The sequence below is a fragment of the Manis pentadactyla genome, chromosome 2 (assembly GCF_030020395.1).
Source record: "Manis pentadactyla isolate mManPen7 chromosome 2, mManPen7.hap1, whole genome shotgun sequence".
Lineage (NCBI taxonomy): Eukaryota > Metazoa > Chordata > Mammalia > Pholidota > Manidae > Manis > Manis pentadactyla.
In genome coordinates, this window is record NC_080020.1 from 180,964,057 (window position 1) to 180,991,341 (window position 27,285).

The 27,285-nt window shown below is 46.9% G+C and overlaps 1 protein-coding gene across 4 annotated transcripts; it reads right to left on the minus strand.

Moving 5' to 3' along the window:
• CEP68 (centrosomal protein 68) lies at positions 1–27,198 on the minus strand. Of its 4 annotated transcripts, none has more exons than XM_057497142.1 (7): positions 27,030–27,198; positions 18,001–18,381; positions 14,886–16,379; positions 13,360–13,482; positions 4,723–4,819; positions 1,121–1,293; positions 1–1,024 (listed from the first exon to the last, which is right to left on the minus strand). In XM_057497142.1, exons 2-7 carry the CDS (start codon positions 18,346–18,348, stop codon positions 896–898), a joined length of 2,364 nt encoding a protein of 787 aa, XP_057353125.1. In that variant the 5' UTR covers positions 18,349–18,381; positions 27,030–27,198; the 3' UTR covers positions 1–895. The 4 variants fall into 4 exon arrangements, 3 of the variants coding, with proteins under 3 accessions (XP_057353125.1, XP_057353127.1, XP_057353126.1); XM_057497144.1 differs by having other exon boundaries at positions 1–254; positions 27,030–27,197; XM_057497143.1 differs by lacking the exon at positions 27,030–27,198 and adding an exon at positions 21,119–23,256 and having other exon boundaries at positions 18,001–18,385.
• Between the last annotated feature and the right edge of the window lie 87 nt (positions 27,199–27,285).

Genomic DNA, 27,285 nt, shown 5'->3' on the forward strand with positions numbered 1-27,285 from the left:
TTTTATCAAAAACTGCAAAGCCACAATGCTCTTCATAGATGCACCAGAAAACTGGTTTGGAAGGATTCATTTTAAATAAAAACAGTAATGCAACAGCCCTCACTTAATGAAAGAGAAAGGCAATTTAAAGCCAGTGCATTAGAGTTAAGTTTGCCCCTTGATTTCAGTGTTAAATGGCTCTTTCATGGACTTCGTGTAAGTTTCCCACTAGCAGGGTTTTGGCTGACAGATTACATCCCTGCCTGAGAAGATGCCTGAAAGAGACAGAGAAACATCTGTTACTGACAGAATGCTTCAGTGAAAGAAATGACAACAATCACCTCTGTTCATTTTAGAATTAAAATGACTATTGCTCCGATTTCTTTGATACAAATACAGGGACTCCTTGTTCTTAACATACCTGGATTTTATCCTTTACCTTTCATCTACAGTGAATTTTCACCTGGAAAATCTGTGAGTTAAGCACCATATTTTGGAGAAGTTGTTTCAGAGAAAGTACAGTCCACCTGTGGAATCATGTTGGGCAGTGGCAACCCCACAGTGGGTACCAAACCCCTCTGCTCTCTCAGCCCCGCTTTTGTATCCTTCCATTGACATTTCCAGACATCCAAAAGACACTGTAAAGTTTCCCTGGCATGTTGCCCACCATCTAGCCCCCGAGCCTTTTTGGAAAGGGAGTGGTAAGGGAAGATGCAGAGAAGGTGTGGGGAGTTACCACTGACTCTGGGTCTCTGGGCACTTGGTGCTGTCAAGAGTTGCTTGAAAACAAAGTTGGGAGAAAAGAGCCTACAGAAGAGGGGCAGCCTGATATGGTCCTGTACTGAAGAAGCATACATGTGCAGACAGAAAAAAGTAGTCACAGACAAATGGGAGTATGGGGCAGGCATGCTAGTCTTCAGCCAACAACAGGGGTGAACTGAAGTAATGGGAAGCACCACCACCATGAGCCTTCCTCCTGGCAGTAGTAGCTCATCCCTTTTTGTACCAGGAACTCCTCCCAACATCTTGTTTCAATAGCTTTTAGCTGAACAAGAGTTTAAGAACAGCCACCCGTCAGAGCAGGTACCGTATCCTAATCCAGCACTGAGGGACAGACTCTTCGCTCAGGTTGCCTACTTACCAGACTAATGCCCTTCACATCAGCACTCCTGCATGCCACTGGTGTACTGTCAGGGATGAGGGTGCAGCCCGCCAGCATGTCCAGAGAGGTTAAGATAGCCTCATAGAGGCGGTCTGCGTGGCTCTCCAGCTCACTGGGCTGCTTTGAGATCTGCCCAAGGACATCCTTTAACACTAACAAATGAAGTTCAAGGCAGTTAGACCACAATACCATGCAAACCTACTTACACTAGGAGGATCTATGCTATTAATTTCTGGTTAAAGCTGAAAGAATTTCATTGGCTCCACTTTGGAATTACACTGAACCCTTGAACAACAGGGGTTATGAGCACCAGCCCCCTACACAGTCAAAAATCTGAGTATAACTTTTGACTCCCCAAAAACTTTGGGCTACTCATGACTGGAAGCCTTACCAATAACATAAGCAGTTGATTAACAAAACATATTTTGTGTATGTATTATATATACTTATTCTTACAGTAAAAGCTATAGGAAAGAAAATTTTTTCAGATTATCAAAAAATCCAGAAAATTTATTATATTGAAAAATATCCATGTATAAGTGAACCTGTGCAGTTCAAACCTGTCTTGTTCAAGGGTCAACTGTACACAATTCACCAAAAGGCACAAAGACATGGTCCTCTGGTAGCTTGGTGTTATCTTTTAGCAGTAAGACAGGGCATACCCAGATCCTGTGGGACAGAAGGCTTACATGAAACAAAACACTGTGCCAAGATTAGGACTCTGGGTCCTGCTACCAGGCTCTATCAGCTTCTGTTGGCTGGGGGACTGTCAGCATGTACACAGGTAGTCTGGTTCTGTATTTGGGAATGCTTGTGAACCCTTTGTTTTTTGGTCTCAACAGACTAAAGAAGAAAATTATCTGAAAGCAGGCTAATAAGACAAGATGGTTAGGCCAAGATTTCCTCCTGCGGGCAAAGTGTTCATTAGAGGAAGGGTTGGGCTTAGATTCAGAGTGCATCACTACAGGCTTTTTTTTTCTATTAACTTTATTTCCTCTAACTGTTAAACACAAAGGCCACTTCAGCTTCCTGCATCTTTATCAGCTGTTAATGCTCTCTCTGGTTTCCTGCCACAGCTGCAACATCTGCTGGAGCGGAAGGGAAAGGGGAAGCCATGTAACTGCAGAGGCAGCTGGCGGACGGGGAAGGAGGCTCACACGGTGGCTGTGTTGAGATCAGCCCTTAGAGAAGCCACAGCAGTGCAGCATCATCAGGGCAAAGTGCTGCCCCAGCAACTCATGAGAGCTAGCGAGGCCTGGCTGAGGAGTGTGGGCAGGGCACGTGCTGCAGCTCACTTGAGGGTGACAGCTGGATTCTCCCCTCCAGTCACCAGACCCCCAGCTTAGTCCTGTGCGGTCAGTGGAGTTCAGGGGACCTTTGTTTTTCTGAATTTATTTAAAAATGTTAGAATGGTTGATTGGAGCCAACAAAAAGGAAAGCTGTGAGCAGGACTGAAATAATCTTCCCCAGTATACGACGTTCATGTTTTAATTGAATACATGCATACAGGGGCCTAGTTTAACTTAATGCCAGTGGATTGCAGTCATTTGATCCAGTGTATTAAGGAGTTTGGTGTGAGACAGATTTAACTTGTGCACCAAAGTGACTAGGTCAAAATGTAGTGACCACCTGCCAGTTATCCAGGAGGAGGCTGCTGGTGCAAGGCTGAGCTGGGGACATTTTGGAGGGAATTAATTTGGCTTCCTGTCCCTGCAGTTGTACTTGTCTGAGGAAGAAAGCAGACTCTGAAGCAGCTGGGTGGTTTGTGCCCAGACTTCAGACTGACAGTGCTCTGGAGAGAGTGAGCACAGTGGTGCACCTAGCTGGAGAGACCCTGTGACTGTCAAAGGGAACTTGTAGTTTTTACAGGACAGCCAAATTCCTGATCTAAGCAGACGATGTCAATCTGAAAAGAACCTGGTTACATGAACTCAAAAATCTGAAACCCAAACCTTTGTATTTTGGCATTAAAATACCTCGATTTCTTTTGAGAAAAGGGTAAAGTGGGATGTTTTTATTACCATTAAAGTACTGAGGAGTAGTTAGTGGACTGTGTTTTAACTGAAGTTCAAAGACCTGTAGCTTTTAAAAAAACCCGTGTTACATGCAGCCTCTGGGAAGCGCTTAGCGCTTTCTGTCATTGAATTCCCTTCCTGCTCAGGCCCTGCACCTCCAGACACTGACACAGGAGCCAACTCACAGGGGCGTGAGCCAGGCGGCCACTCCTTGTGTGGCCTAGGCAAATTCACCAATGAGGCGAGCTTAGTAATTAGTTTACCACCTCACAGGGCTGAGTAAATGAAAAAAATCAGTTCAACTGCTTCAGCACAGTATCTGGCACACAGTGGTCAGTAAGATGCTAGTTTAATTACAAGTAGCAAAGAAGCTTGGATAATGAATTTCTACCCCAATAAAAACCAAAAAGCCCTAATGCGAGAACACTAGAAGAGCTGAAACAGAGTGGGAGATTGTAAAGGGCTCACTTAATTCACACTGGATGATCCCTGTCCTGCTGAAAACCCATTAGTGGCTCACAGTCCCATCAAAACCTCTGCCTGTTCTGTTCTCTCAACCACCATTTTTATTCCCAGGGGACATATGGCAATGCCCTTGGAGATATTTTAGGTTGACATAACTGGGGAGAAGGTGCTACTGGCATCTAATGGGGTAGAGGACAGAGATGCTGCCGAACACCCTGCCATGCATAGGACAGCCCCTCTCAGCCTCAAAATGTCATCTGAGCTGAGGCTGAGGGCAGGAAAGTGCCACCTCAGGGGACTCTCAAGCCTGAGGTTCCTGCACAGCGTTGCTTATGCTGTTTGCCCCTAGAGTAAACGTCCCTCCCTGCAACACACACTCCAACACTGAGGCATGATACAGATGGGCTCCTCTAGCACTTGGCTGTTGTCTTACAGCAAATTTGGGGCTCCTTTTAGGGGCCTGTCACCTTACTGCTTTAACCCAGCGTTCTCCTAGCTCATCCTCCATACAGCATCTTCCCTCAGCCAGGGCAACACAAACTGTAAATGCTTGCACCCTGCCTGCTTACATGTACTCTGCAAGTCTCTGATTTTTATTTTCTCCATCCTGCAAAACGGGCCTAAGCTTAGTCTACACACCATTCTCTGCCTTTTCCCACTCGATTAGGTCACGTCATTAGGCTAGTCTAGACTGACTGCTCTCAAATCCTTCCCTAAAGGAGAATGCAAGGCAGGTAACCAGAGGGTAACCAGAGGGGTTCATCCAGTGCAGGGGAAAGAGGGGACCCAAGGGCTCCCCACTAGGAAGACCCTAGCCAACACCAAGGACAGCTGGATTAAAACCAGCATGCCCCCACAAGACACCACCAAGAAGAGAGAAAAGCAGAAGCCAGAGTGTCCTTCTTGCCCCTTCACCTGAAGCCTCACTTCTTGGCTCACCCTTATGATGGTGCCTGCTCCCCATGGCTGCGGGGCCGGTGGTGCTGTGGGGTGCCCGCAGCCAGTCACAGCGCTCTCAGGCCTTGGTGCATGTGGGAGGGGCTCCTCAGCAGTGACAGGGTCCCAGGAACTGCTGCTGAGGGATAAGTGCTGCCATCTTACCTGGGGTATTATCTAGCAGGCACTGAAGAAGGAGCTCCCCTTTCTGTAAGACTCTCTCCGTCAGGGACTGGTGTTCATCTAGATCTTTCTTAAATTGCTTAAATCGTATCAGAAAGAAAAAAACCACAAAGCTCTGTTACTATCATTTTTTTTAAAGTTATTCAAAATGATCCCTTGCAGCATAGCTTGACTCCCCTCTAACCTGAAAGATAAACCCACCCAGTCTTCAGAATTCCCCAAGTAAACAGTGCAGTAATTTACCTTCACCTTCTCTGAGTCCAAAATAAATACACAGTCAATCCTTTTTTGTTTACAGTTTGACAAAAGAAGAGTTTTCCCTGGCAGAGCCTGGCTCACGAACAGCTTGGAATCAGGGTTTCCTTGTGTCACACCTCATGGGGTTCTCTTAAATTCCCATGGCTACACGATTCTCAGACACGGTCTCCTAAGTACAGACCACAGAGAGGTGCCTTTAAGTTGACCACAGGGAGCAGCTGCCCCCAGTGTTCTGCTCTATGTGGACCTTAAGCCTCGGAAAAGCATCAGGGAAGCTGCGAGTCTCCTGAGCAGCTGATTTATTTTCCCCTTAAGGGTACCAAGCCTTGTATGTAGCTGATTTGTTTTTGATGTTCCTTTAGCTGCTAAGAAGTACAATGTCAAATCCATGACCACCTTTAGAACAGGGAGGCTACAGGACTTGGCATACACATTTTTTGTTTGTTTGTTTGTTTCCTTGCTCATTTATTTTTTGGAGAATTTTAGTGAAAAGTATGTGTGTGTTTTTTTTGGTTTGGAATGTGATGTATTTTAATTTACTTATCTATCTATTTATTTATTTTTACTTTTTAAAATTTTTATTTTGTTATCATTAATCTACAATTACATGAAGAACATGTTTACTAGGCTCTCCCCTACCCCAACTACCCCCCATAAACCCCATTATAGTCACTGTCCATCAGCATAGTAAGATGTTGTAGAATCACTCCTTGTCTTCTCTGTGTTGCACAGCCCTCCCCTTCCCCCACCCCCCACATTATACATGCTAATCGTAATACCCCCTTTCTTTTTCCCCGCCCTTATCCCTCCCTACCCTCCCATTCTCCCCAGTCTCCTTCCCTTTGGTAACTATTAGTCCATTCTTGGGTTCTGTGATTCTGCTGCTGTTTTGTTCCTTCAGTTTTTCCTTTGTTCTTATACTCCACAGATGAGTGAAATCATTTGGTATTTGTCTTTCTCTGCCTGGCTGATTTCACTGAGCATAATACCCTCTAGCTCCATTCATACTGTTGCAAATAGTAGGATCTGTTTTTTTCTTATGGCTGAGTAATATTCCATTGTGTATATGTACCACCTCTTCTTTATCCATTCATCTACTGATGGACAGTTAGGCTGTTCCCATTTCTTGGCTATTGTAAATAGTGCTGCGATAAACATAGGGGTGCATCTGTCTTTTTCAAACTGGAGTGCTACATCCTTAGGGCAAATTCCTAGAAGTGGAATTACTGGGTCAAATGGTAAGTCTATTTTGAGCTTTTTGAGGAACCTCCATACTGCTTTCCACAATGGTTGAACTAGTTTACATTCCCACCAGCAGTGTAGGAGGTTCCCCTTTCTCCACAACCTCGCCAACATTTGTTGTTCTTTGTCTTTTGGATGGTAGCCATCCTTACTGGTGTGAGGTGATATCTCATTGTGGTTTTAATTTGCATTTCTCTGATAACTAGCGATGTGGAGCATCTTTTCATGTGTCTGTTGGCCATCTGAATTTCTTCTTTGGGGAACTGTCTGTTCAGCTCCTCTGCCCATTTTTTAATTGGATTATTTGCTTTTTGTTTGTTGAGGTGCATGAGCTCTTTATATATTTTGGATGTCAAGCCTTTATCGGATCTGTCATTTATGAATATATTCTCCCATACTGTAGGATGCCTTTTTATTCTATTGGTGGTGTCCTTTGCTGTACAGAAGCTTCTCAGCTTGATAATAGTACCACTTGTTCATTTTGCTTTTGTTTTCCTTGCCTGGGGAGATATGTTCATGAAGAAGTCGCTAATGTTTATGTCCAAGAGATTTTTGCCTATGTTTTTTTCTAAGAGTTTTATGGTTTCATGACTTACATTCAGGTCTTTGATCCCTTTTGAATTTACTTTTGTGTATGGCATTAGACAGTGATCCAACTTCATTCTCTTACATGTAGCTGTCCAGTTTTGCCACCACCATCTGTTGAAGAGACTGTCATTTCCCCATTGTATGTCCATGGCTCCTTTATCGAATATTAATTGACCATATATGTTTGGGTTAATGTCTGGAGTCTCTAATCTGTTCCACTGGTCTATGGCTCTGTTCTTGTGCCAGTACCAAATTGTCTTGATTACTATGGCTTTGTAGTAGAGCTTGAAGTTGGGGAGCGAGATCCCCCCCACTTTATTCTTCCTTCTCAGGATTGCTTTGTTTATTCGGGGTCTTTGGTGTTTCCATATGAATTTTTGAACTATTTGTTCCAGTTCGTTGAAGAATGTTGTTGGTAATTTGATAGGGATTGCATCAAATCTGTATATTGCTTTGGGCAGGATGGCCATTTTGACTATATTAATTCTTCCTAGCCAAGAGCATGGGATGAGTTTCCATTGTTAGTGTCCTCTTTAATTTCTCTTAAGAGTGTTTTATAGTTTTTAGGGTATAGGTCTTTCACTTCTTTGGTTAGGTTTATTCCTAGGTATTTTATTCTTTTTGATGCAACTGTGAATGGAATTGTTTTCCTGATTTCTCTTTCTATTGGTTCATTGTTAGTGTATAGGAAAGCCACAGATTTTTTTGTGTTAATTTTTGTATCCTGCAACTTTGCTGTATTCCGATATCAGTTCTAGTAGTTTTGGAGTGGAGTCTTTAGGGTTTTTTATGTACAATGTCATGTCATCTGCAAATAGTGACAGTTTAACTTCTTCTTTACCAATCTGGATTCCTTGTATTTCTTTGTTTTGTCTGATTGCCCTGGCTAGGACCTCCAGTATTATGTTGAATAACAGTGGGGAGAGTGGGCATCCCTGTCTTGTTCCCGATCTCAGAGGAAAAGCTTTCAGCTTCTCTCTGTTCAGTATGATGTTGGCTGTGGGTTTATCATATATGGCCTTTATTATGTTGAGGTACTTGCCCTCTATACCCAGTTTGCTGAGAGTTTTTATCATGAATGGATGTTGAATTTTGTTGAATGCTTTTTCAGCATCTATGGAGATGATCATGTGGTTTTTGTCTTTCTTTTTGTTTATGTGGTGGGTGATGTTGATGGATTTTCGAATGTTGTACCATCCTTGCATCCCTGGGATGAATCCCACTTGGTCATGGCGTATGATCCTTTTGATATATTTTTGAATTCGGTTTGCTAATATTTTATTGAGTATTTTTGCATCTATGTTCATCAGGGATTTGGGTCTGTAATTTTCTTTTTTGGTGGGGTCTTTGCCTGGTTTTGGTATTAGGGTGATGTTGGCTTCATAGAATGAGTTTGGGAGTATTCCCTCCTCTTCGATTTTTTGGAAAACTTTAAGGAGAATGGGTATTATATCTTCTGTGTATGTCTGATAAAATTCCGAGGTAAATCCATCTGGCCTGGGGGTTATTTTCTTGGGTAGTTTTTTGATTACCACTTCAATTTCTTTGCTGGTAATTGGTTTGTTTAGATTTTGTGTTTCTTCCTTGGTCAGTCTTGGAAGATTGTATTTTTCTAGGAAGTTGTCCATTTCTTCTAGGTTTTCCAGCTTCTTAGCATATAGGTTTTCATAGTAGTCTCTAATAATTCTTTGCATTTCTGTTGGGTCCGTCGTGATGTTTCCTTTCTCGTTTCTGATTCTGTTGATGTGTGTTGATTCTCTTTTTTCTCCTAATAAGTCTGATTAGAGGCTTATCTATTTTGTTTATTCTCTCAAAGAACCAGCTCTTGGTTTCATTGATTTTTTTCTATTGTTTTATTCTTCTCAATTTTGTTTATTTCTTCTCTGATCTTTGTTATGTCCCTCCTTCTGCTGACCTTAGGCCTCATTTGTTCTTCTTTTTCCAATTTCGATAATTGTGACATTAGACTATTCATTTGGGTTTGTTTTTCCTTCTTTAAATATGCCTGGATTGCTATGTACTTTCCTCTTAAGACTGCTTTCACTGCGTCCCACAGAAGTTGGGGCTTTGTGGTGGTGTTGTCATTTGTTTCCATATATTGCTGGATCTCCATTTTAATTTGGTCATTGATCCATTGACGATTTAGAAGTGTGTTGTTAAGCCTCCATGTGTTTGTGAGCCTTTTTGCTTTCTTTGTACAATTTAATTCTAGTTTTATACCTTTGTGGTCTGAAATGTTGGTTGGTAGAATTTCAATCTTTTTGAATTTACTGAGGCTCTTTTTGTGGCCTAGTATGTGGTCTATTCTGGAGAATGTTCCATGTGCACTTGAGAAGAATGTGTATCCTGTTGCTTTTGGGTGTAGAGTTCTATAGATGTCTATTAGGTCCATCTATTTTAGTGTGTTGTTCAGTGCCTCTGTGTCCTTACTTATTTTCTGTCTGGTGGATCTGTCCTTTGGAGTGAATGGCGTGTTGAAGTCTCCTAAAATGAATGCATTGCATTCCATTTCCTCCTTTAGTTCTGTTAGTATTTGTTTCACATATGTTGGTGCTCCTGTGTTGGCTGCATATATATTTATAATGGTTATATCCTCTTGTTGGACTGAGCCCTTTATCATTATGTAATGTCCTTCTTTATCTCTTGTTACTTTTTTTGAAGTCTATTTTGTCTGATACTAGTACTGCAACACCTGCTTTTTTCTCCCAATTGTTTGCATGAAATATCTTTTTCCATCCCTTGACTTTTAGTCTGTGCATGTCTTTGGGTTTGAGGTGAGTCTCTTGTAGGCAGCATATAGATGGGTCTTGTTTTTTTATCCATTCAGTGACTCTATGTCTTTTGATTGGTGCATTCAGTCCATTTACATTTAGGGTGATTATCGATAGGTATGTACTTATTGCCATTTCAGGCTTTAGATCTGTGGTTACCAAAGGTTCCAGGTTACTTTCCTTACTATCTAAGAGTCTAACTTAACTCACTTAGTATGCTGTTACAAACACAATCTAAAGGTTCTTTTCTATTTCTCCTCCTTTTTCTTCCTCCTTCATTCTTTATATATTAGGTATCAAATTCTGTACTTTTTGTCTATCCCTTGATTGACTTGGGGTAGTCAATTTAATTTTGCATTTGCCTCGCAATCAGCTGCTCCACCCTCCCTACCGTGGTTTTACTGCCTCTGGTGACAGCTATCCAACCGCAGGAACACTTCCATCTATAGCAGTCCCTCCAAAATAGACTGCAGAGATGGTTTGTGGGAGGTAAACTCTCAGCTTTTGCTTATCTGGAAATTGTTTAATCCCTCCTTCAAATTTAAATGATGATCTTGCCGGATAAAGTAATCTTGTTCCAGGCCCTTCTGCTTCATGGCATTAAATACATCATGCCACTCCCGTCTGGCCTGTAAGGTTTCTACTGAGAAGTCTGATGTTAGCCTGATGGGCTTTCCTTTGTATGTAATCTTTTTTCTGCCTCTGGCTGCTTTTAACAGTTTGTCCTTATCCTTGATCTTTCCCATTTTAATTACTATGTGTCTTGGTGTTGTCTTCCTTGGGTCCCTTGTGTTGGGAGATCTGTGGATCTCCATGGCCTGAGAGACTATCCCCTTCCCCAGATTGGGGAAGTTTTCAGCAACTACCTCCTCAAAGACACTTTCTATCCCTTTCTCTCTCTTCTTCTTCTGGTATCCCTATAATGCGAATATTGTTCCACTTGGATTGGTCACACAGTTCTCTCAATATTCTTTAATTTTTAGAGATCCTTTTTTCTCTCTGTGCCTCAGCTTCTTTGTATTCCTCTTCTCTAGTTTCTATTTCATTTATTGTCTCCTTCACCGTATCCAACCTGCTTTTAATACCCTCCATCGTGCTCTTCAACGATTGGATCTCTGACCTGAATTCATTCCTGAGTTCTTGGATGTCTTTCCATACCTCCATCAGGATGTTGATGATTTTTATTTTAAGCTCCCTTTCAGGAAGAGTCACTCACGAGGTCCATATCATTTAAATCTTTCTCGGGAGTTGTGTTAATAATTTTACTCTGGACAAGGTTCCTTTGGCGTTTCATGTTTGTATATGGCGCCCTCTAGTGTCCAGAAGTTCTATTCTGGAGCTGCTGAGCCCCTGAAGCAATGTCGGGGGTCGCAGGGGAGCAGTACTGGTGCCTGGGGGGAGGAAAGAGCTGTTCCCCGCCTCCTGGCTCCTGAGCCTGTCTCCACTGCCTGGGCCAGTGGGACAGTCACACAGGTATGTTTTTGTCCCAGAGCAGCCGGATATGGATCCCTGCTTTCCACAAGCAGCCGGAATCCGTCTCCCCAGGATCTCTGCCTGTATTAACTTTCCAACCCAGTAGTCATGCGAGTCTCATGAAAGCACCATGAAATGTAGGTTTGTGCTCCCAGAGCAGATCTCTGGAGCTAGGTATTCAGCAGTCCCAAGCCTTCCACTCCCTCCCTGCTCCATTTCTCTTCCTCCTGCCAGTGAGCTGGGGAGGGGGAGGGGCTCAGATCCCGCGGAGACACAGCTCTGGTACATTACCCCGTTCGGTGAGGTCTGCTCTTTTCTCCAGGTGTGTGCAGTCTGACGCGTCCTCTTTCCTGTTGCTCTCTCAGGATTAGTTGTGCCAATTAAATTTTCTAATTGTATCCAGTTTTAGGAGGAAGCCTCTGTCTCTCCTCTCACACCACCATCTTTAATCCGAATCGGCATACACATTTTGAAGTTAAAATTTTACTCAGATTTAGTATATCCCTGTCTTCAGTTTTGCCCTAATACCCACACCTTTTTCCTCAGTACTCTCTGTAGTTTATATGGTACCATAAGCCCACTGCATTAGGATGGTATGAGTCAGATACCCAGCTAAAAGATGTGTATGCAGACGTGCACGTGCACACACACACACACTTGCTTACACTAGGTATCTAACAAGGCATGCACCACTCTGGGGAAGGGTTGACAGTGCAGTCCCACTTTGTGACACAGTTGTATGGCAACATGAGAGGGAGAGGGCTTGGCTCATTGACGTGCAGGACACCTCCCAGTTTAGATTTCAGTTCTACCCACAGAACAAAACAACTGCTTCTGGTGAGCCTGGAAGCTGAGGCACAGAAGGGCAGAATGGTAAAGGGAGGATACACAGAGGGAATACAGTTGTTCTACTGGCACCTGCTGTGATGGGGCAAGGCTGAGGCACAATGGAATGGCCATCTGGATTAGTCTAACAGGCAATTTCCAGGCATTTTCTCTCCCTGCAGCGGTACTGCCCCTGGGACTCCCGGGGGCGGGCCCTGCACAGCTCTGTGCATGTACTCTGGGGCCGCACAAAGGGTCCCACACACTCAGCCTTCCTCTCGTTCCTCAAAGGTGCTCTGGGCAAGGAACTCCCTGCAGCCTCTCTCCACAGAGAAGGAAACAGCATTCCTACAAGGGGTAGGGCACCTGGCCCACCCAGGAGAGGCCCCTCCCCTAAATTTATTGGTTCCAAGTTGGGAAACAAAGGCCTTCCAGCCCTCTCCTCCCTTCTACCAGGGTGTGGTGGGAACTCCAAGTCAAGCACACAGAAATCGCCCCTTATTCTGAAGGCAGGTTCTTAGGCTGTAGAAATTCAAGAACTGCCACAGAAAACCCTTTCTAGACTAGCCAACAGGCTCAGACTACAAATACCACCACTGCTCCTGCAGAAGGGGTTTGAAAGGCTTGGCCAACTAGGTGTGCTAGAAATTGTCAGGTTGTTCAGTCAAGGTTAATGTTACATTATGCTTAGGGGAACAGTGTAATTTATCATCCAATTCACAACACTTATGAGAATGGAGGGAAAGGGGCTACTAATAATTATACCAGAATAGCAGGTACACACCGTCACCCTAAATACACTTGATCTAAAGTCACATTAGCCAAAACCCACAATTTAAAAAATTTTTTTAAATAACAAAACCTTCATGAAGAAGAGGCAAAAAACAAAACACACCGAGAAGCAAACTGAGTCATGTTTTTGTTTAAATGCCATTTGGATGCCCTGTGTGTATTCTGATGTCAGTACAATTTCAGTTCAATCATTAAATACCAGTTAGTACTGTTAACAGAACCTTCTGTGATGACGGACTGCTCTGCCTGCACTGTTTGGTATGGTAGCCACTAGACGCACATGTTGACTGAAAACCTGGAATGTGGCTACTGCAACTGAAAAATACGAGCTTTTAATTTTACTTAAATAGCCCTATGTGACTAGTGACTCCACAGTAGTGCAGATCTATACTTACCAATCCCTCAGTCATTTGGTAAACTACTTTGCCAATCACTCGTATTTTTGATCAAGGGATTTAGGTTTTCTCTAAACTCAATTTGGAAATAACTCATATATTTTACAGTTTTTTTAACATTAAAAATTTTTAAAGGGCCTGTGATTAGATTTCAGGTAAAAGTCAACAATGCCACAATATACTGAGCATCAGTTATTTGAGCTTTTACTTTGTAACCAAGTAACTGAGCCACGACTCCAGCGAGTGAAGAGCCAGAAGCCAGGAGCACATATTACCCGGTAAAGCTGCAGAGAAGACCTGAGACCTGTAAGACTGGGCTTGGATCGAGTCGAGTGGTTGGTAACATCTGCTACATTATACAGCCAGTGGATCAGCTCTTCCAGCTGACAGCAAAATGTCTGTGTAGACAAAAGAATACACGGTGTTACTGACTGAACTATTTACATTTTCAAAAGGCCAAAAAAATGGGGGGTTCCAGAAGATGGATGGTGCACCTTCCCAGAGCATTCCCTCACTTGAGGGGTTCGTCTCCTGTCTCCTTCCCTGTCTGTCCCACTGGTTGTGTCTCTCCTCTCAGCCTGATGGGACTCCAAAAATGACAGGCTGAGAAATGCCTGCCCTGCTAAAGTGAGGCAGGGACAGAAATAGCCCAGAAGTGGCATGCCTGCTACGGGAATCAATTGTTGGTCAGCACCAGTGCTAACGATGAACTGTTTCTGGGAAAAAGATGAGCATAAAATAAATAACTATAATCACCATTACAACTGAATTAAAATGGCTTGTCCCTGTTCTGCTTCCACACTGCCCACGGACGTAGGACCCTAGAATCCAGCCAGCCACTCACCCTGAGGAGGCTGGGAGCCAAGCACTTTGTCTCAGTGTCTCAATCAATCACAAAAGGGGGCACATGTTAACATTTATCCTACCCAGTTCACAGGACAAATAAAGTCACCCAAGGAAAATCACTGGGCAGGTTAAACCCCTCCTCAAGTGCTAGGAAACATCTGTGGCATTAGCTCATGGGTACACAGCCTTCTGGCTGGCTGCCCTGCTGCTGTGTGGAGGCAACTCCCATGCATCAGGGAGGCAGGCAGTGGAACTCATGTATGGAGCACATTTCCAAAGATCCTTGTGTGCTGGACTGTGCAAAGCCCAACACGAATCATTTCATGTCATCCACACAATACCCCAAGGAGGCAAGGCTCCGTGTTTTACAAATGTGTGTACTCAGGAATGAGCTGAATTCTAAAGACAGCAGTGCCATGATTCAAATTCAGATCTGCCTGACCTGGAAGGCGCTATTCCACAGAGCATTCACTCTAGCTCCAGACAGTCATAGGTGGTCCACAAGAGAAGGTTCAGTGGCCAAGAAGTCTAGGAAATAGTATATTCAATGCTCGTAACTCTGCGCTAACACTTTCCTGAAACTCTAAGTCCCAAAGTCAAGAAAGCCACTGACCTGTGTTCAGCCCAGTGTTTCCCACAGGCATTCAAGCACAGAGCCTTCCCATACCCTACCTCTTAATCGTCACGGTCAAGAGCCTGGGGTAGTAGTGATGAGCTCAGGCTCCAACCCTTGCTAATTATGAGTGGGCAAGTTACCTAACCTCCTGATGCCTTTTCTGCAGCTGTAAAATGAGAACAGTCCTGATCGGGTACAGTTGTGAGGGTCAAGTAAGGTAAGGTACAGTACAGTGCCTGGTACATAGAAAATGCTCAGAGTTACTGAGTTTTATTACGATGTTAGCGGGCTGCGGGCATTAGAGACACCTCTCAGCAAAGCCTCTTAAACTCTGTTTACCTTCACACACTGCACGAGCGATTCTTTTCCCTCCTCTCCTCCTTTCCTGGGAGCCTGCCCTTCAGCATCTGGGTCGGAGAATGCCTGCTGGTCCGACACAGCTGGCAAGGAGCAGCATGTTCTCAATGGTCCAGAAGGGAATCCCAGAGCCTGGCTGCTCACCAGACTGCCCTCCACTGCAGAGTCCCTTGCATGGATGAAGGAGTGCAGCAAACAATGGTTCTGGCCTTCAGGGGCCCTGGGACCTCTGAGGGCAGCTCCAGAAAGAAGCTGGCTTTGGCTTGAGTCCGATGGGAGGGAAGTTGGTGCATCACTGTCCAACATGTCCAGGGAGCTCTGCCCTTCAGCCACCCCAGTGGGCAGGGTCACCAAGGTGGGAATGGAACCTAAATACGACACCAGACTAGAAACCTGTGACAGCCTAGTGGGCAGAGCAAGGTATTCATCGTCACTTTCCAGCTCCTCTTCCAATTTCCATCCAGACTCTGTGTAGGCAGGGCGCTGCACACCCTGGCAAGCCCCATTCTCTCTGTCCGGCCTTCGTGAGAGCCACCCTCTGTCCTGTGCCCTCAGCTCGGGAGATCCCACCTCAAGGTTTCTGCCCATGGGTAGACGGTCCTTCATGCCTCTCAGGGCTGGTGTTCTGCTCTCCCAAGGAGAGTCCCTTCTGCCTGGGGCTCTGGGAGTAGATGCAAACTGGCTACAAGATGCCAACCCCACACTGCCCTGCTTAAGGCGTGGCTCCTTGGGTCCAGATAATGGCAGGGCAGTGGCCTCTGATGGGCAACTGTGGGAGACATTAGTAGGTGACTTTAGGGTGCTTGCTGGGGAGACAGAGAAGCTATCCAGGTCTACGCCTGAGTCCTGCAGGATAGGGTCAGCTAGCACGTAGCTGTCGAGATGCTTTGGGAGCTGAGGCCTGGGCCTAAGTGGGTAAGTATAGTCCAGCAAGTCTTCATACTCTTTATTCGGGTTCCAGAGTGGCGAATGGCGGTTGGGGGAAGGAGGCAGGGTATCTGGCAGCATGCAGGCCCAGTACTCAGCCTGGAAGGAGAGGCGCCTCCTGCCCAGCCCAGGAGCATCACCCCCAGAGGACACAGGCTCTGGCGACCACTGGAGCCCTGGCCCCACCACGCAGGGGGCTGACTGGGGGACAACCACCTCCAGGGAAGAGGAGACCTTGGCAAGGGAGCAACTCTGAGGCTCTGCCTTCTCTTGGTGACCCTGAAGACTGCTGTCTGGGGATGAGGCAGAGATGCAGCAGCCAGAAATCTGAGGAGCAGTGGCCCCTTGGCTCACCATGGACCTCAACCTTGATGGGAAAGGGAAACCTGAGACGCGAGGCTGTCTGCTGAGGTCCAGCACCTGTGGTGACACAGCTGGGGATGGGTTGTCTTCAGTATCGGCATCATGCCCTGAGCAAAGAGCTGTGGCTCCAGAAACAGTTAGAGTCTGAGGTAGTGCCTCTGAGGCAGAAAGCTTGGGCTCCTCCATCTGTAGTAATGAGAGAGAAGAGAAAGGACTCTGGTGAAAATAAGCAAACCAAGTTTCTTTCTTAGATGACAACTGAGGCGTTTTCATTGGGGTGCTTGGATATTCAGGACATGTCTTAAAGAGCCTGCTCCCTGATGAGAGAATCGCAAATGTGCTGCTAGCGGCCACGAGACTCAGCCTGCTCTGGGAAGCAGATGGTCTTCCCCAGACTGAGCCCACCTTCCGGCCTTCCTAAAGCTCTTCCCCACCCACCCACTCAGCTAGCTCTCTCACACTGAAGTGACAATGTATACATAGCCTAACCTTTGAGAAGCATGTCCTGGGCAGATGAAACCTCACTCTGCTGCTGACAGGAGACACTCCACACCCACAGGCCAGTGACCCACTGGGCCACAACCCGTCGGCTAGCAGGCAACAATGACTGAACACTGGCAACGTGAGTCACTCATCTCAGCCTCTTCACTGTGAACTTTGTTTGCTTGATGATGAACTTGCCCCCAAGGGACGCAGGACAGCACCGTGGTTAGGGGTGTGGACTTTGGAACTAGACAGACTCGATGCCAACCCCTAACTGCCACCTTCCAGATGTATGACTCTGGGCCTCACCTCCCTCACCTATAAGATGGGGAAAGTAATAGCATTATTTCCACAGGACATGAGGATTATCTGAGCTCCTGTGAGAAAAGCACAGGGTGAGAGTAACATACAACAGGCGTTACAGTAATAAGCCCGGGACACATCCTCGAGAAATGGCCCATTTCTGTGCTTACTGCCTCACTGAATCTCTGACTGACAGGTGTCCCAAGCCTCCCACCACCCCTGGCTCCCAGGCAGGCAAGCCCTGCTTCTGTTTTGTCCTAGACAGTCATACTCCGAGCCTCCTCATAGTATAGAGCTCCACAGGGGCAGCATGCAGAGCCAAGGCCACTGTGACACCAAACAGATCAAAGCTATTCCCATGAAAGGCCTTGGCAAGTTGAACATAATAGGATGTCAGAACTGGGAGGGACAGATCACTCAGGTTACCCTCTCAATTAAACTGAGGGCCCGAGTCACAGAGCCAGGCAGGACTCCCTGCTCCAGGAGACTCCCACTGGGCATGGCAGTGCCACAGTCAGGGTGCCCAGGAAATGGCCCTTGTCCAGGGACAGTGCTGCCGCCACAGGCACTCCAAGGCCCTGCTGGGTTCCAAGTCCCATGCGGAGACAGTTTCAGAGTCCTCAGGGGTGCACAGCCCAAAGCCCTCCCTCCCCAAGTCTTCTCAGGGACCCTCTGAAGACTCCTCATCACTAAGTCAGAAATAAGATATAGCTCCTCCTGTCAGAGCTCCCCTGGCCTATCCCTCTGGGCAGTAGGTCTTGGCCATAGCATCCCCAGTCCTCAAAAAGTCACCAGTCACACTCTTGAGGAACAGGAGATGCTGTGGACAGAGCCCCCCACCGGTCCCAAGGTCCGACTGTCCAGGTGAACCTGTAACATAAAAATCATCACACCCAAGCTCCCCGATTCCCCACCTTGTACAGGGGCTGGGGAAGCATGTAAAATGGTGAGAAAATGTTGGAACGTACTCGCAAAGGACAGCATTTGGTAAATCTACAGTTCCATTTGCCTTAGTGCCTACCTGGCTTCCCACCGAGTGCAGAAGGTCTCTAGTCCCCACACCAGCAGGAGGAAGCAGGCAACTGAGAGCAGGCTGACAGCCACTGGCTCCAGGCTCCTGGCTGGTACTGCTGGCCTGCAGCTGGAATGCTCCAGAGGGGCCAGGGCAGGCAGGGGCAGGCAGCCCCTCAGCTCCCCACAAGGGGGAGGCAGGACCTCCTTCAGCTCCCAGGTGTGGCAGCTGCGCCCCATTCCCAGGCCCCAGGATGTCCACTGCCGGCGCCCTGCAGCTCCGCCTCCCACAGGACAGGCCCTTTGGGTCTGCGGATGCCTCCAGCTCTGCGTTTTCTTCTCCCAGGGCCACTGACATGTCTCTAGGTCAGGGTTCCCTCGAAGCCTTCAGCTACCTGCAGAATGGGAAAGTGAGAGAAAAAAATTAATTTTCTCCATCTGTGTCTGGGAAAACTTGCTTTTTAATGATTAAGACAAACTTTTTTTTGGCCAAAGGAAAAAAGAAGAACAAACAGTGCCTATTTCTTCAGAGAACAGAAGTCAGCTTTTCCTTGGCCCCAGACCCTTCCCCAGGATGCAGGAGCGCATCATTTGCCCTCTGCTTTTACGTGGCCAGTACGAGCCCCAGCAGCTGGAGCCCAGGAGGGTCAATGCAGGTCCAAATTAAGAGTCAAGGCTTGGTCCTGCCTCAGGTTGTCTTTTCATCCCTGTCCCTTTGGCCCAGCCCCTGAGTATGGTGCCTAGCTGGGCCCTCCCCTGTTGCCAGCCTGGCTCTGACCACTCTGTTTCAGAGAAAAGCAAGTCAGGGTGTGCCCAGACCTCAGCTGAGCCTCGGTGCTCCCACGGCACCCACTCTGCCTGTGGAGGAGGCAGGACTCTCTCGAAGCACAGAAACTGTACCCCAGGCTGTGCAGCAGGCAGCAACCAGAGAGAGAGCAGCACTGTCCTCCTGCTAGCTTGGCTTACAATTAACTTCGTAACTGAGGGAAGCCAGTGAACTACAGGTGGGGAACAGTGGTAATGGTCACACAGCATGTGTTTCCTGTGACAGTGAGAAAGTGTGTATGCCAGGCAGCTGGCAGGCAGGTGAGGAGGAATCAGGGGGAGCACACAATGGGGCAGGAAGAAACAATGTGGGAACTGGACCTGAAGGTTCAAGAACAATGGAGGGAGAGCCCCTCGGCCTAAGTGAGCAGGCAAGGAAGGGTGGCTGCTGGGAGCACTGGTACAATGGGCCTGGGACCAAACTTGAGGAAGACTTGGAAGAGGAAGTAAGGGAACCATGTGCATCTTGGATTTTGCTGGCTGCGGGGAGTGCACTGGGCCAGCCTCAGGGCCGGAACCTGGACAGAAAGAGCCCTGTTTTCTCAGAGACCAAGAGGCAGAGTGATTCCAAGAGATGCTGGTGGGAGCATGGAAGCCTGAGAAGGTGGGAGAGGCATGGAGGTGGGCTCATGCACTCTGGCAAACAACTGGGTAAACGCAGCTACCCCGAGCCCACCCCATACTGGAAAACAAGAGGGTCCTACTCTGGTGCCTGCAACTTCAGAGAAGAGCACACTTCACATGTACTATGCTCATTTACTTTTCACAAACATCATAGGAGCAGGAACTAATCAGAATATCAGTTCTTTGGGAATGTATGGTTCACATATAAATACACTGCAGATGTTAAGTGTCCCTCCACACATGCCCCCATTCCTCACAAAACAAGGAAGCGCATCAGGGCCTCATGACAGCACCGGGCACACAGTGGGCACCAAGCGACAGCAGGGCCGTCTGGGTCACAGCAGTGTGTGAGAGTCAGTTTAACTACTTACCTTGCAAGGAACAGAGGAGTCCAATAGTGAAAAAAGCAGCCTATTTTTCACATAAATCAAGCAAAATATTCACTAGACAGTCCCACAAAACAGTCTTGTTAATTCTGTGTATGCTCTCACCTCCTGATGCACATGCAAACACAGAAATCTATTTCATCCTCTTCTACTTACATTAAAGTAGCCAACTGTGCAGGACACACTGGTCAGAACCTGTTTTTCTTTCACTCTTTTTTTTTAAACAAAATATCCTGGAGATCTTTCCTTAGCAATACAGAGAGCTTCCTGTTTTTTTTTTTTTAATCACTGTTCAGTACTGTATTCCACTCTAAGGATACACTCTAGTGTGTTTCACTGGTCCCTTACTAGTGGTTATTTGGGTTACATACAATTTCTGCTATTACAGACAATGCTCAATAAATTACCAGGTACACACATTATAAGCATGCTTGCTGGTGCATCCGAATCACAGCCAGAAGCAGAACTGCTCAGGCGAAGGTTACCCACACATGTACTTCAGGTGAACGCTGCCAAGCAGTCCTCTAAGGGGTGGTGCCAATTTACACTCCCAGCAACAGCCTGCCTGAATGCCAGTTTCCAATGAGAGGCAGGTTCTCTTTTCCTCAGTTCACAGAATGGAAAACCAAGACTCAGATTCAAATCCGGGGCTGTGTAGCTCCAGATGCCAGCTCTTTGTGAACCAACCAGGGAACAAGTTACACAAAGATAAGCACACAAGCAGAAGAGGTAAGAGACTGGCCTAGGGACAAAGAGATGAATTACTAAATTCTGCCAAGACAGAGCTATTTTCACGGAGTCACATCCTCACCTCGTGGCTATTTAAGAAATTACATACGGAGATGTTTACAGCAAACGGTGTTTTCACAACTATAAAAATAATCTGAGCCCATTAGCTGGAAAAATTAGGGTGGAGGCTGAATTTAGCCTATAGCCATCCCTTTCTAGTAGAACCCCTTTCAACTAGAATGGTTTCTAGTTCTTGCTCCATTCCTAGAAACTCTCTCAATGGCTGGAGTTGGACCATGACGGTGGCTAATCCCTTTTACACTACCCCCTCTCCTCCACAAAAGGGTGTGGTCTTACAACAGGGGCTGGAATAAGATGCTGCTGGTGCAAGAGAGGGATATGTGCAAATGATCGCTATATTTGTTTTGATAATGTTTTCATTTGTCTGGTCTGATCTCATTTTTCAAAAAAGGTCTCCAATCATTCTGGGAGGTGCAAGTAATGCTGAAATTATAAGCTATTTAGAAGACACCTCCAGGAAGCTTTCCAGGTACACATACAAACCTGAACTAGGTTAACAGTGCCACCAGAGGCCCTTCAGCAACCAGGTAAGAAGGTCTGAAATTCAATGATTTTCATGGAAATGATAGTTCCGAAGAGAGATTTCAGGTGGTTATTAGTCTGGATAAGCAGCCCCTTCATAATCTTACTTACCAATGTGCCTGACAAGTCATGTTTATTTTCCCCTATGCTACGTAAGTTTATTATGAGATAATAGACAGATACCTATAAAAAAATAGAATAAAAATAAGTCCATGGGAGTTCATTCCAAGTCATATATGAGATGCTACAAAGGGAGAAATCAACTAGGATGGACATAATCAGGAGAAGCTCCTTGAAATGACGACTGTTGAAGGCAAAACCATTAAAAAAAATGTTGAAGAAAATGGTGGCCTAGCAAATGCACAAGTTTTGCATTTCCAGGGCTCAATCCTGTCTGCATCTACCAGGTGGGCATCTGCAATACCACACAAAGGTCTGGCCTTCATTCCTATCGATTCTATACCTTGCACACCATTCCTTCTAACCCTGTGGGTGTCAGGATGGAAGTGGAGGATTCTGCTCAGACCCTTTCAACGGGAGGCAGCTTACTCCTTTTCAAAGCATATGATGGAATTCTCAGACTAACGGAAACCGCTTACTGTGTTGGAGCTACACTGTGTCCCAGGCCATCAACGTTAAACAACCTACTACCTTATGTGGGACCTCCAAGTGTTCAGATAACACAATTTACCGGCTTCTTGGAAGCTAGCAGCTCCACAGTGGGCAGAGGCCTTATCGATCTCCTCCCTAACAGGGAAGCACCAAGAAGTTGGAATAAGTGACTAAAGGCCTCGCAGCACAGACAATGAGCAATGGATTCAACCCTCCCACCTGAGAAAGATCTGTACACACCAGAATGGCCCTGTCCTTGGCCAAACCAAGAGACAAGCCATGTGAGCTTCAGAAAATTCTAGGGATCACTTTATCTTTGCTATTAAAATTCTCCATTAGTTTCCAGGACCAGCAGAGGTGGTATGACTAAACCAGATATAATTAGGAGTAATGTAGGCTTGACTTCCATTTGCCCTACAGTAAAAACACGCTTACATGTCACATACGTGGTAACACTAACTCTAAGCCGGGACACATGACCCTTCTTGCTATCTGTGCACTTCCCTCATGGAGTCTTGCCACAGCCGCACACACAGTGGTATCATCTGGCCAGAGAACTAGGCAAAGAGGCTCTCAGTGCTGCTCTTTCCCCATGAACATGAACTGCCCACAAGGAGAAGCGGATGAGGTGGGGTACGACCCAGCACCGGCAGGTTGCTAGGCGGCTACTGGGGGAACTAGATTTGTGGAATAGCTTCTTGCCACTTGCTCCTGTCCAAAATGGAGAAAGGAGGACTGGGAATTAGCAGGGAGGGGTCATGCTCTTCTCTTAACTAAACTATTCTGATACAGGACTGACCCATTAGGGAGCAATCCTCTGGCCAAAAAAGGACTTTCTCCCTTTGAACCAACCTGATTTATACCAACTTTGTCAGGGAGGCTGTTCTAGCCGGGCCCTCTCTGTGTACCTAAGTGCACAACCAGCCACCTGGACTGGCTACACAGGCCAGGGGTTGCTTGACAGAGCAAGCTCCACCAGTTCAGGGGCCACTCAAACACCTTGTTGTTTCCACAGGAGGCTACAGGGACAGGTGGTAAATGCCATGCACATGCAGTGCCAAATCTGGCCAGAGAATCAGACAAAGAGGCTCTCAGTGCTGTGCTTTTCCTGAGAACAGGAAATGCCGACAAAGAAAGGGGAGTGGGGTTGGGTAGGACCAGCCCTGGCAGGAAGCCAGAAGGTTACTGGGGTAACTAGATTTATTGGCAGAAGCCAATCCAGGCATGGGTGGAAGCATGAATGGGGGCAAAGACTTCTGTTGGGGATGCCAACCAAAGGGGTGATCACGAGAAGCTGGGGCTGCCTCTGGGCTGGGTGAGTGACAGGAGTGCTGGGGCTGGAAGCCAATGGCCAAGAGTAACCGCCATCACACCTTCCCCTGCTCTGGCTGTGGAAGCCCTGGAGCCCCTAGTCCTCCATACTAGCCCTGCCTTTCCCTGGGGGGCAGGTCACCCTGAGCGCTGTTTCCCTCCTGTAAGTGGCAGCAAAGCAAAATGAAAAGGAAGAGCAGGGCCAAAGCCGTGAAGGGCAGACCTCCCCCACTGCTTGGTGATGGGCTGGAGACGCCCTCAGCACCCTGGGACACCAGTAGCCGCCCCACCACCAGGGCTACTTCCCTGAGTTTTGCTTAGGCAGAGGAGTTCCCTCTCCTCCCACAGGGTTCCTCTAGATGGACATGATGGGAGGGCTGAGGCGACGTGCTCGGCTGATTCTTCCCCCATGCCTCTCTACCCCTCCCCACCACACAGCCTCACTGGCTGTCTTCTAACTCATCATGACAGGTCTACAGGTGGCCTGGAAGGAGATGCAACTGCCATGTCGATGAAGAGCTTGGCAGAGCTTCCAGCCCCCGTGCCCCACAACCTTGAGTCTTGGAACTCCTCAGCAGCCGGCAGACTGTCCGCATCCAATGAAGCTCAAAGTGTGAGCTGCTGAGGACTGAACATGTTCATCAGCTGTACCTCTGTTCCCACCAAACAGCAAGGCAGACAAACAGCTTCCCTGTAAAACAACTCCTGTTGGGGGAAGTGGGCCCTGGACTGTGTGGTTGCAGTTCCACAAGCCATTTTTTTCACTGTACTCAGTTTCCTGTGAGGCAGTCAGGCTGCACATTATGAAGACTGGTAAGAATCTTACTGATTTCCTCCAGATGTCACTCACTCATCTTCTTTGGAGAACTCATGGGTGAATTCTCTGGTCTCAAAAATAGAAACAGCTGTTTCACTGAACAGCCATTTTGTTTTTACTTTATAGGTATTGGCAAAACTGATAAAATTTTCCTTTGCTCTGAGTCCTAGAAAGCTCAGGGCCGTATCTGCAGGCCCACCCAAGCAAAACGAATAGGACAGAGAGACACGTTTTGTACTAATCTTACCACTGACATCCTCTTACTTTTCTTTTACCTTATCTTCCTCAATTACTTTCATTAAAAAATCCTGTTACAATGAAAGTACCTTGGCAAGTTCCTCAAGTTATTTTTTGGAACAAAATAGAAGAATTGTTAGGAACAGAATAAAATAAAAACAGAAAAAAAGCTCCTAAATCCTAGACTTCATCTCAACACCATAACAAAATCTGTTTACCAGTACCTCTAACAAGCAAATTCAGATCCTTCTCTCAGTACCTTTCCATTCAAAGTGCAGCTCCAAGACCAGAGCATCTGCTTCACCTCAGAGCTTCTGGAATGTAGGTTCTCAGGCCCCAGAGCCTTGGCATCAGAATCTGCATTTCAGCAAGATCGCTCCATGACTGGTAAACACAGTGTTCCAGAAGCACCAGATTAGTAAGCAAGCCTGTTTTAGCGCACTGAAAAGAACTATTAACGGCTTTATGAGCACTCACAGAGGGACTACTGCATGCTAGGTACACACAAAAAGGAAATGTATGGTCCCTGTCTTTGCAACAGGACATTAGGAAAAGTTCACCTTGTGGCAGGTTTTTAATGGCTAATTATAGAATGTCACAGTTGGAAAGGAGTTCCCAGAAATAGTATTTCCAGAAAGGATTCAAGCTTCCTTGTGGCTACACTAAAAACAGAATCAGTGACCAGGATTCTGTGATGGTTACAACAAGGGAGAAAGATATGTTTTGGAGACTCCAAATAATTTAAGAGGAACTGACATGAAATGGGGCGTACAGCTGGGAGGAAAATGTACATCTTAGTCTGCTTCCTCCTCTAGAAAGTGGTACAGGAAAACCTGGAAGTGAGGCAATATCCCCTCGGGGTTGTATCTGCCACCTCTAGGTCTGACCAACAGGTTTAAAGCCAACATGAAGACTTCTTCCATTTTTCACAATGCGTGTGAACTACTTTAAAGACAGGATACCGCTTCTTCACAAGAAGAGAGTGAAGTTATAAGGAGAGAAGCCACCCCATGTCCACCTCGACAAGCCTCTCTCTGACTCAATGAACATCCTAAAGACTTTATGTCAGCCACATCAGGCCCCTCCTTTTTAACTCCTCTTCTCTAAATGGCCATTTGGAGTAAAAGACCACATTAAGAGTGTATCAAATATTACTCTAAATACTTGGCCAAACTGGTCTTTGACAATTCATCTCCAGTGGGTGGTGAGACTCTAAATGAGTAACAGATAATCTTCTATGGAATATGTTTACTGTAGAGGGAAAAAAATCAGGAAAGGCCTAAGAGCCTTTTTAAAATCAAGGAATAGATCAGGACCAAAAGGTACAGACTGAATAGCCAAGTACTCTACAGATATTTAGTATTATTGAATCTGTTCACACATCTGCTTATTTTTATCCTGACAACTGCTAACAGCTACTCAACATTTTCTCTGAGCCAGGAACTATGCCAAGCACTTTATATCAATATTCTGTTCAATCCTCAGAACCCATGGAGTAGGTACCATTATAACACCCATTTTACTGATGAGGAAACTGAAGCCAGGAGGTTATTTAACTTATTCAGAATTAGTAATATGGCAGAGTTCAAGTCTGATATGACTTAAGAGAGCCATATGTCAACTGCCTCCCTAACCTGTACGAACAATTGGCCCAACAAAGTTATTAAAGGAAGTTTCTGTTTTGTCACCTTTTGGGTACACTGATTTTTTGTTTTCTTTTGGCTTCCTTAAATCACTGAGTACCTTCTAGGTTCCAAGCATTGTGCTTAGCAGCTGAATGTAAAAAAAAACGGGCAGTAGAAGGCAGTCTAAGGAAGGGAATAATTGTTAGTTGTGGGGTAGGGAACAGCATTACAAAGCTTTCCGAAGAGGTAAAAATGAGTTCTTTGCTCTTTTTAGTAGAGTGGCCCAGAATGGACCCAGGTGGAAGGAACAATGAGAAATGGTGACCCCTACTTCTTTTGACCAAGTCATAGGCAAACAGACTCAGCGCTCTTTGTCATGCATTCTAACACTCCCCTCTCCTAGATATTTCTAGGTGCTTTTGGGGTATTTCTGAATGCTACCTATCTACGTTCCCGCCCCGGGCATCCTCCCTCCCAAAACCGAATTCCCAGTGAGGTCCTATCTTCTCTGGCGCTGGCAGGTTTGCGCTCGTTTTTACTACAAACAATAAACACACTGAACCTCACTAGATAATTATTAAGGACCTAAAAAGGTTTGAGCATGTGCCCCTACGCTGCTGAAACTTGTTCCAGAGATGACAGTTGGAAAGGGTGACCCTTCTCAACAAAGATTGAAACATCTTGATTTTTTTTCTCCGCGGCAGCCGGGGCTGCTGCATTCAAGGCGACAAGAAAGCGTAATTCGTCTGCAGCTTTCCAGTGCATATGACCCTGAGCTGGTGAGAGGAAGTCTCTGCGTTAGCTCCGCTCGGGAGCGGTGCCGGGCCTCTCCCTCCGGGGGCACCTGAGCCCGGCAGCGCGCAGGGTAAACAGGACACGCCCCGGGAGAGGCCGTGAGGGACAGTGAGCTCCCCAGGCTGACTAGCGGCGCAGCTGCTCCTACCGCAGGATGAGGAGCTACGCGCGCTCCCTCCGCCCGGCGTCGCCGCGCTCCGGATTTCCCAACCCCGGCTTCCCGCCTCCTAAGACCCGCTCCCAGGTCACGACCCGCACCGCCGCCGCCGCTCCGTCAGCAAAATGGAGGCGAAAGCACTCGGCGCCCGCGCCCCCAAAAAGCTTTTGTGCGCTTCCCGGCGGGGTACGCGAGGCCCGGGGACCCGCCCGGCCAGGCCTCACAGACCGGGAGAGACAGCCGGGCAGAGGGGGCCGAGCTCCCCGGCCGCCACCCCCAGGGCCGCGGATTCCCCGACTCCCGCCCGCGGGCTACTACCTACCGCTCCTGGAACGCTTCCGACGTCCCAACCGGGCCTGCGGCTGCGCTCGCAGTCCCAGCTGCCCCCAGCGGCGACCCCGACGCAGGGGTCCCAGGGACAGACCACCGCCCGCCAGCCCCAGCCCAGAACGCCTGGGGCGGGACCGAGCTCCGGCCACGCCCTTTCCCGCGTGGAGGACCCAGTGCAGTGACACGGCCAATCCCAGCCCTCAATCCGAGGGCTCGTCCAATACGCGACCCGCTCCTGCAAGAA